The 10,239-nt window shown below is 32.0% G+C and overlaps 2 protein-coding genes across 3 annotated transcripts; both read left to right on the forward strand.

The window, feature by feature from the left end:
- Positions 1-418: 418 nt before the first annotated feature.
- LOC114876118 (flavin-containing monooxygenase FMO GS-OX-like 3) lies at positions 419-7,321 on the forward strand. Its single transcript, XM_029187204.2, has 7 exons — positions 419-734; positions 2,456-2,690; positions 4,910-5,051; positions 5,196-5,507; positions 5,594-5,744; positions 6,246-6,520; positions 6,592-7,321. The coding sequence occupies exons 2-7, from the start codon at positions 2,482-2,484 to the stop codon at positions 6,802-6,804; spliced, it is 1,302 nt and encodes a 433-aa protein (XP_029043037.1). The 5' UTR covers positions 419-734; positions 2,456-2,481; the 3' UTR covers positions 6,805-7,321.
- A 380-nt stretch (positions 7,322-7,701) lies between these two features.
- Positions 7,702-10,068, forward strand: LOC114876114 (dynein light chain Tctex-type protein 2B-like). Of its 2 annotated transcripts, none has more exons than XM_029187199.2 (5): positions 7,702-7,913; positions 8,079-8,523; positions 8,791-8,924; positions 9,000-9,133; positions 9,348-10,068. In XM_029187199.2, the coding sequence occupies exons 2-5, from the start codon at positions 8,339-8,341 to the stop codon at positions 9,393-9,395; spliced, it is 501 nt and encodes a 166-aa protein (XP_029043032.1). In that variant the 5' UTR covers positions 7,702-7,913; positions 8,079-8,338; the 3' UTR covers positions 9,396-10,068. The 2 variants fall into 2 exon arrangements, with proteins under 2 accessions (XP_029043032.1, XP_029043033.1); XM_029187200.2 differs by having other exon boundaries at positions 8,314-8,523.
- The last annotated feature ends 171 nt before the right edge of the window (positions 10,069-10,239 follow it).

Below are 10,239 nucleotides of genomic sequence, written 5' to 3' on the forward strand. Positions count from 1 at the left end.
AATGAATAAAGAGGAATTAATTAATTCAATATGTACTCATGAATGCTCAAACGAATGACATGCGTGAAAAATGTTCTCTGAAGTAGGTGTGGAGGGCAATAGGCTTTTGCGGAAAGTTAGCGAGAGGAAAGTTATCAAGAGACTTCTATAACATGTAAATACCTGTTGGCTCAAAGTTTCACGAATGCACGGAGTATAAATGGTTAATGACTATTATGCCCGTCTATTATAACTTTCACGATAAAGACCTTTGAAGATCGATAGGTTTATAGGTAATTAATGATGGTAATTTAGTAAGCATGTTTCTAGAAAGAAATGTTTCTCGCGTTTACGTAAGACGTGTGAGTGATCTTCGGAGGGGAAGTTGGCTGTTGCAACAAACTGCTTTGCTTTCGGATGGACAGTCTTCATTCAGCTTCTGACCGAGCCAGCGGTACGGGATTAGTTTTCTTCTTGGTGCATCGTGCTCACTGACGTCTCTCCTCGTATATTTATCTACGCCACGCTTGACTTGTGCTCTATTGTTACTCGCTAACACCTTATCGACGAGCAATTTTAATTATTCAACGAAACGAGAATTTTCTCCGTAAAGAGTATCAAGATCAGTTTGTTGTTCGTTTGCTGCTTATCAACAGCCATTTAAATTATTCAACGGAGGAAGAATACCTAATTAGACAATCAACGAGTTTCCAGTGTTTTGATTTATATTTTCTCTTCTGAACGTTACACGAAATGTAAGTATCTCATTCGTGGACGAAATTTCGAGGGAGTTCGTGTCAAGGGGTGGTAGCCTAACGTGTCATTATTATTTTTCCAACTCCTTGAAAGGAGTCCACGTCAAACTCTAATGACTCTCTAGAGTAACTTTTAATTCATTTTTGATAATCCTAGTTATTTCTTATATGCAATATTGTTTTACTGTATGTTTCATTTAGAGTTTGTAACATAGCTTTAATCATTTTTGCTATCAAATAGATGTTTCCTTCTTGATCAATGATTTAAATTCATTTAAAAGTAATCGTATACAAAACGACATTACTGTAACCTGTCTTTTATTCTTTGAGTAGTATGGTCGTACACTTCCGGTCAAAAGTGTGAAACTATACTTATATCAATAAATGTTCAAATAAAAATTTTTTGGAAATATGATTGCTTCTTTTTTCTAATTGATAATATTTAGTTCTTAGAAAAAATAAAAAATTTTGTTTGCCAATTTTTAACCATCATTTTTCAAATTTTAGAAGTTTTTAATGTATTAATTAGTAAATTAAGGAGATTAGCGTTTTACATTTGATTATATTAATAAAATAGGGAATATATGCAATAGCAATGTTGGTGGAAAATTATCTTTATACACCGAAATTATTTTGAGAGTCTTATGCCATAAGATGTAATTTTAAGTAAGATGATCCCATATTTTGGTCGGCAATTTATATATACCATGATTCAAAGGTTGGATTAAAATTAAAATATGTAATAATGCCCTAAAGATTATGTTATAAAATGTTTAAATCATTTTCTCGTTAATGTACCTACATAGTTTTATTGTTTTGTACGTTCATTAAGCGTTGTACTTTGATCTTAAAAATCTTCGAACGTAAACGTGGTATTTTACGAATTCCTTTAACTTCTAATCTCAAAAAAAAGTGATTATTGATTGTGATGCACATGTGCTCAGTGATCAAGAAAAAATAGATATTAATTACTAATCAATGTACAGTCACAATTTATTATTTTTGTGCGTTATCTGGAAGAAATGAAATGTCTTTAACCTCTCGTTGCACAGTGTTGTAAATACGCTATATAAAATAATATGTTATTAAATTTTTATATTTTATCAAACATAAATGAATTACACATTACATTATTAACGGATTTATCTAAACATTTCTTATATTTTACAATTATCATTCTTTGTTTTACTTTCATGTAATATTACAAAATAGTATTACACAATTTTTTTAAAATAAATTTTTAAAATTGAAAAATTTGTTTATTGTTATTTTCCTAAAATTATAAAATCATGCAACAAAGGATTAATGTTTTCAATAGTTAATTTTTTACGGAAGATGATTATATGAACAAATTTAATGAACGTTTAAAACGTATAAATTTATAAGGTTCAGAGGTTTTATGTTTAGTTTAATTTAATTTTGGTTTCTCAATAAAATAATGTAAATATCATTCATTTTTCACCTTTAGAAGTTACATAATTTTTATAACAGCGTAAATATAAAAAATATAATACTTTTTAGTCAAAATGATATTTCTAATAACACGTTTAGAATCGCCCTATATATCAAGAATTTCAGTAACTCGACTTCACCTGGTTCACCTGGAACACTTACGCAAACCAGTAATTTAAACATTCGTTTACATGGTTATTGCAAGTTACATGGTTCTGCTATGGCATCGAAAAAATGTTCAACTACTTCATTAACTTCAATTTCCATAGATTTGAAGGAGTTGCCTGTCGACAATATGCCAAGCAGTAAAACCAGAATTGCCATAATCGGTGGTGGTGTGGCTGGATTAGTGGTAGCTCGCCATACAGCAATCAAGCTGGACACGTACAGTCTTACATTATTCGAGCAAACCGATCAAATTGGTGGAACGTGGGTCTACACGGACGAAACCGATGTCGACAAACATGGATTGCCAGTTCATAGTAGCATGTACAAGAACTTGAGGTTGGAGTGAAATTATTTCTCTTTCTTCGTTTCTTTTTTCTTTTACATTTCGTTACCCTCCGACGGCGGACCATGGAGAAAGCCACGATTTTAATTTAATTTTGTATTTTATATTATTTTCATTTTCTAAATTTTACACTGTTTCTTGAAAAATTATTTTTCCAATATATTATGGAACCCTTTCGTTTCAAAATTATACATTTAATTTTCGGTTAATACCCTTGTGTATATCTCGTGAGTTTAGATCACGATTGATTCAGGCTCCGCTGTTCAAGGGTTAAACATCGCGAATTTTATTATCTAATTGTCATGCTTATTAAATTGCATAGTGATTCAGATGTCTTTCTACGTAGACACTGACATCCTTGATATTACTGCAATGAACAGACATACTGCCGCCGTTGATGAATAGCACGCTCCATATCATCCGATAATTATTCAAGGAACAAATTTTCGCTGTACCAACTAAAGAAAGAAAGAATACACGTATCTTAACTAAAGTATAATAATTCTCATGATATACTTTTACTTTGTAAACATCGTCTAGTGAATGAAAGCATTTTTGTACGATAATTAGACATAATAACATTAACTCTACGAAGACATTAGATGTCTTAAAATTAAAATTGTAAATTAAATGTTATTCAAAATTTCCTTGTGCACTGCAGTCTTGTAGAATCTTTATTATTTTTTTTCCAAAGTGCAATTTAGTTTTATTTCATTTAGCAATGATTTAAATCTTCCTCAATTTTAGAAGCCTAAAATTCCTTTGATTTTAAAGCGCAAGGCGTTTCGTTTGAAAATTGATTAATTGAACTTCATTAGTAACGATTTTTGAATTTTATCGCTAACTTTATTCGAGTATTTAAATTTCTACCTGCGTGCTGCTTCAAAACAGATTGTACTATAAACATAGCGTGAAAAATGCACATTTTTTCAGCTAAACGTAGCCACAAGTGTTTAAAACACGCGTTTGTACTTTGTTTTTAAGACGATTGCAAAATAATTTCCTAGTTCAGTAAACACCTTTCACAATTGGAATTATTATTTGGGCCCGATGAAATATAGAACGTCCGATGATCGTTTTGTTTTCGAGTCATTCATATAGTGATGACGATAGTTCAGTTCTAGTCGGTCTAGTCGGTTGCGATAAACTCTACTGACACGATGATACACTCCTTGACATAGTAACGAAACGAATCGGTTTGTTAAGAGTCTCCGGAAACCGAACGAGTTCGATGCTTGGCCAATAAATCGTTCAATCGTGTGACAAATAGGAAGTCGATTATTTTGCGCAAGGATATAGTCTGATTTTCATTGCCGAATATTTCATAAGATGTACGCACAATAATATTTGTATGATAGTAAGAATTATGAAATGTAGAAAAGCACTTTTACGATGATCCATGTGCTCCGTGACACGATCAATCGATATTTTTCAATGCTTTTTTGCAAATGTTTATTAACGCATTGATTGAAAAAGGCAATTCATTGTTAAGATTGACCTTAATGTAATACTATAAAAAGAAATCATAGTGATTCAGAAATAGAAGGCCATCTTAAGGCATGGCTAATGAACGTAGGAAATCTCAAGGCAATTAATGATTTTGCCTGCTGTGTAATCGGTTTTTAAAGCTATCGTGTTAAATAAAGAATTATGTGATAGAATTATCGGTACCGGAAGTAAAGGGGTTTCATGTAATATCACTGTAAGTTCTCAAAGTAAAAAAGGAAATTAAATGAGAATTTACGAGATACAATTTTTTGGTTCAAAAAGTAAGAAGTTTTCAGTTTAATAAGATAATATTTTTCTATTTGTATGACGTATATGATCGTAGTTATTCCTGATAAGATAGGAATTACAGAACCAGAAATTGCTAAAGATTAAGGAAAGCATCGTTATTCTTTAAATTTTATGCATATACTACTTATTACTTATTAAGCATATCAAGTTCGATAACGTAAATTATAAATGAATTAATGTTATTAATGCTATCTGCGATACTCTTATTGCATTTCGTAATCACTGCATCATCAAATAAGCTTGAATAACTCTAGGTGTATACATTATACATATACCATTTTATTGAAAAAAAAATTGATAAATGTTAGAACTGTATTTAACGAGCTTAATACTTAGGCTGTACTAAGAAGTATGTAATACAATTTTCGCAGGTTTTGATGTTTAGCATTTAATTAGTTATTTAATCACATTGCAGAACAAATCTCCCTCGAGAAATAATGCAAATACCTGATTTTCCACTGAAATACGACGAAGGATCGTCATTTGTTCACCACAGTGTGATTCGGGAATACCTAGGGGATTATGCCAAACATTTTAACTTGTATCCACATATAAAGGTAAAAGTGAATCGCATAATCAGAAAAGTTAGGCTAATTTCCCTAAGAAATAATAGATATGTACCAATTATAAACAAAAACTTAAATACCATTATAAAATTCCGTATGAACATATTGTTATTTTAAATTGATATCAATTTCCAGTTAAACACACTGGTGAAACACGTGGAGCCAGAAACCTTGCCGAACGACCAGGTAATCTGGATGGTCACGTACCAGGATCTGGAAAGCAAAGTAGAAACGACTAAAACGTTCGACGCTGTGGTCTTGTGTAATGGTCATTACACTGTAGGCCATATTCCACTCATTCCAGGTATTGAAAGTTTCCCTGGAGATTCTATACATAGTCATCAGTACAGGTTACCGGATGTATATGCTAAAAAGAATGTTTGCATCCTCGGTGCATCTTGGTCTGGTATTGACATCGCCCTCGAGGTCTCGCAATATGCAGACAAGGTACACAAAACGTCCACGAAATGGCGAAACAACAGAAATTTAATTTTTAACGATCTTTTGAAAATGATAATTATTTGACGACGCAGGTATATTTAAGCCACAATTTACCAGATCCTGTGGACTCGCGAATGTCGAAAAACGTGGAACAAAGGGTAGGAATCCAATCGATCCAAGGAAACATATTCGTCTTCCGTGATGGTTCCACGGCCGAAGTAGACAGCTTCATATATTGCACCGGTAAAAAGACTTGATCTCCTTCGTACATATAAGTGATTGAGGTATCCCAAAATTAATCATACATAAGTAAACGAACTTTGTCAGGGCCCTGTCGAATTCTCTTCAGGCCTGAAATAAATAATAATGCATGTTAAATCTTTGATAAAATTTCCTATCTAATATTATTATACACATCCTCGTTGTATATTTTTGGATCATTATTAATATTTGACATTTCAATTTTTTTTTTTTTTTTTTTGAATAATATGTTAAGATACTATTAGCGAAGTCCAAAAATCTCTAGCTTAATCGTAATTTGCAAAGAGAGAAATATTAATTTCTAAAGATTATCCATGGGTAAAATTCCATCCCACAGGAATTTCATTTTATTTTATTTTATTTCATTAAATTTTTGGATCTTCCTACTGACAATTAAAAAATAGAGTTTGTCCCTCGGTAGGACCCTGACCTTCGAAACCAATTGAACAGTGACACTAAAACTGCTATGAAATCTATTTTCAGGCTACGAATTCACGTATCCCTTTATGTCATCTAAAGTGGAGATACGTACGGATAACAATCACGTCGAGCCGGTTTACAAGCATCTGATACACACCGATTACCCGAATTTATTTGTAATGGGCCTGCCAGGAATTGTTATTCCCTTCCCTATGTTTCATCTGCAGGCTCAATATATTTTGGGTATTCTAGAGGGTCGCGTTCAGTTACCTTCTTCCGAGCAGATGCGCCGGGAATACGAAGCGGAAAAGAAGGCTCTCCTCGACCAGGGTATTCCGGTATGCATTACAACCAACCTAACAGCAACATTTTTATTTTTATATATAAATAAATATCTTTATTTCCACAGCTTAGACATATCAACAAACTAATGGGGAGGCAGTGGGCATATTACGATGAAATAGCCGCCGCGGCTAATATCCCGGGTTTCCCACCAGTGATCAAGAAAATCTACGACCACGTTAGCCAAATGCGTGAATTGGACATCACCATTTATAAGAACTACCAGTATCGCATAATTGACGATGAAAATTTCGTAGTATGTTGTTGTAAACCTTGTTAGGGCTTAAAAGCGAAGGTTAAATAGGAATACTTTGTACTTCAAACGGTTTGAAACGAAACTGTTCAAAGCTCGCAATTGTTTTGCGTTCAGTGATATCGATAACGTTTGTATTTTTCGTTTTCTTAAACCTAAGAACGCTAATACAGTTCATGCGAGAATTACGATGATAGTAATAACGTATACATATCGTGTCAAGATTCAAATGTTAAATACGTACGATTATTATTGTTCACGAATTACGATATCGTCACGAACGGTTGTGCGTTTTATAACGCATTAGATGGATTTTTGTGTCACAAACAATTATAACATATTACAATACAGTTTGAATGGAAGATTATGTCGCGATTAAATATAAGGAATGCATCAATTGCGTTCAAATTTTGTTGATATAATATCTGGTGAGAATTATTGAAAGAAAAAAACGAATGATTTATAAATAAAAGATCTACATACATATATAGATCTACTCTATACCCTAACAAAAGATGAAATATACTTATTCTTAGAGAAATCATTTCTGTGTTTTAATACTTCCACGGTACTCTTCTTCTTCTTTTGGGTGCTTTACGTCGCGTCAACTGCAAGGATATTGGCGACGGATGTGTGCTTACTCGTTATAAAAACTGAAAAATTATTGGAATAATTATTTGAGAAACTTATATTTTGAGAAGACCGCCTAGAATTAAGGTGATGCAAGCGTCGAGGCTGAACTCCGAATTCCGCATCGGTAAAACAGACCATGTTTGATAGAAAAACTAATTCCAGCGCCACCTCAGTTATTGCATCCAACTAACGGCATGCTATACTACATCACCTTTCGCACATAGGGTAAAACAGACTAGAAATTTAGTTCCTCATTTATTCTGTAGGGCGCAGTTCGTTCGTTTTCTACGCTTATCAAAGAGGATATGAGCCGCGTGTAAAGGCGTCTGGAGCCCAACTCCCGACGCCAGGGGCCCACTTTTGGTGGTGAAGCCGTCATATCTAGTGTTGAGAGAAGGGCTGTATCAACCTGTAATATGGCAAGGCTGAGCTCGAAACACTGACCGACAATGAGTAATGGGGTGTAGTTTTTAATATCGAAGCAATCTGTTATTACCATCAAAGTACGTTAGACTGTTGCAGTACGAAGTATTTCTGATTTTTATACTGCGTTTATCCGGGGTATTTCTTCCCAGAATGGCGCTTTGTAAGGGCTTTTTAGCCCCTCTTTTGCCCAACGAACTTTTTGTCAATTATTTGCATTACTTTTTTTACATTGCATTGCCTAGGTTAAAGCAGATGATGTTCGTTTTCAAGGCACAAAGTTTAAGTTTAAGTTTCTTTAATTACTCCATTACAAAATTCACGACCCTTTGAGAACAAAGGCATATCCAATCTTCTACTACCTGTAGTCACTGGTCGCGCCATATCGTCGCCTAGAAACCGATAGCACATTTATTGTTTGGAATTGATTTTGATGTAAAGCTGGTATAACCTGATCATATTTGGCTTTCTTACAATTAGAGAAAATTGCATAAAATTAAGTTCAATGGAGGAAGAAAATATTCCAAGCAAAGATTCTACTCCTCCGGAAAGTGAAACGGCAGCAGAGAAGGAAGAAGATAGAGAAGAAGAAAAAGAAGAAGAGAAAACACAGGTGAATGTGGAGGTTCTCGAAGACGGAGATGATGTGACTTCTCAAATTTATCAAATACGTCCACAACTGCACGAGAAGTATTTTGAATTAGTTTTATTTTCTTAAGTTATCATTTTTTAAGTGTGTCAACAAAATGTTCTGGATACATACAAACTTTATTAGTGACTATACTTGTCTTTCATTCTTCTATCATTTTTTATATACTAATTAAATCCATCATTTTAAGACTGATATACTAAATATTTTATTAGTTTAGTTTAATGATGATTCTCTATCATTATGAGATAAGTATGAAGATTTTTTTTATTATTGTGATATAAAAGTAGCAAATTCTTTCAATGCAGGTTTAAACCTTTAAGTGCTAAAGAAGTTATACATAATGTATTATTTGATCAGCTTTCTGCTAAGATTTATGATGCTGAAGATGCTGTGCAATGGACTAAGGACATAGCAGATATAATTAGAGAAAAAATTAAAGGTGAAGTTTCTTGTAACTGGTTTTTCTCTTGAAACTAGTCAGAATAAAAAACAATAATGATTTGTGTCCTTTTAGAATTAAGTTTCAAGCGTTACAAATATATTGTAAATGTGGTTTTGGGTGAGCAACACGGTGCTGGGGTAAAAATGGGTACCAGATGTATTTGGGATGCAGAAGCTGATACATATGCGTATGATAGCTTTGCAAATGTAAGAATAATACAATTAATTTTAATTTCTGATTTATTGCATTAACATGAAGCACTTTTGAAATTAATTTATATATTGGTCAGTGTAACTAGATTGTGTTTTTAGATTCAGTTAATTGACCATTCTTGTGTATAACAAAAAAATTGAGATAAATTTTAATTTTGGTTGTAAATATATTCTATTAGATACATATAGAAAAATAACATTTTTGCAGGACACTATATTCTGTGTGGCTACTGTGTATGCTGTATATTTTTATTAGAAATGACAAAGTGCAGGGAAATTAAACATGTTCTCATAGAAGGAGCAGGCACTTTATTAACATAAAAGTTATTATTACTCATCAGCACACATTTTATATATTGAGATGGCACAATTTTTACACATATTTAAACATAATATTTTTATCTATGTATTTTATAATACACAGGCTCATTTTTATAATGAGAGTGTATTATATTTACATACTTCTTGTATAACATTAACATTATTATAGCACCATAATTCACGGTATTATTTTATAGTTACAAAAATTTTGTTATCATCAGTAAAGGCACCTACTATCATGGCTATGACTTTTACTTACATTTCTTTATGTTAGGATTGACTTAAGTTATTAAGAATGTGTTTGTAAAATAATTATATTGATACATTTTTTATTTATTTTGACCATAAAATTCGGCAAATGTATACGTGTGTAAATAGATATATTGTAACAATTGATAATTAAGATGTAAGTGTCAATTTTATATGCTTTGTAATGTACTGTAAATATTATATCATTTTAATAAAGTTCTATGAAAATATATGTCATTTTACCATTGATAATTATTCCAAGCCTTATAAAATTGTAATGTAAATTGAAATAGAGTATGATACAGTGTATGAGAAAATGTAAAGATTGTAATAAATATTAAGGGGTTTTTATAATAAAATGAAAGGAAAAATAAATAAGTGTTATAGCTTATACTGCTGGAGTATGATATGATATTAACAAAATCCAGTTGTATGATATATGCAACAGGAGAGATTTAATATTATATATAAAAGCAAAATAATAAAGAGAAAAACTTAAATAATTTTGTATTACTTTAAAAATTATATAA

Source organism: Osmia bicornis, chromosome 2, assembly GCF_907164935.1.
Source record: "Osmia bicornis bicornis chromosome 2, iOsmBic2.1, whole genome shotgun sequence".
Classification (NCBI taxonomy): Eukaryota; Metazoa; Arthropoda; class Insecta; order Hymenoptera; family Megachilidae; genus Osmia; species Osmia bicornis.

Excerpts from the sequence above, each read along its gene's own strand:
- LOC114876118 (XM_029187204.2), top strand. The coding sequence starts at position 2,482 with ATGCCAAGCAGTAAAACCAGAATTGCCATAATCGGTGGTGGTGTGGCT. Across the intron at positions 2,691-4,909 it reads AGCATGTACAAGAACTTGAG|AACAAATCTCCCTCGAGAAA; the intron begins GTTGGAGTGAAA and ends ATCACATTGCAG. Across the intron at positions 6,521-6,591 it reads TCCTCGACCAGGGTATTCCG|CTTAGACATATCAACAAACT; the intron begins GTATGCATTACA and ends TTATTTCCACAG.
- LOC114876114 (XM_029187199.2), top strand. The coding sequence starts at position 8,339 with ATGGAGGAAGAAAATATTCCAAGCAAAGATTCTACTCCTCCGGAAAGT. Across the intron at positions 8,925-8,999 it reads AATTAGAGAAAAAATTAAAG|AATTAAGTTTCAAGCGTTAC; the intron begins GTGAAGTTTCTT and ends GTGTCCTTTTAG. Across the intron at positions 9,134-9,347 it reads CGTATGATAGCTTTGCAAAT|GACACTATATTCTGTGTGGC; the intron begins GTAAGAATAATA and ends ACATTTTTGCAG.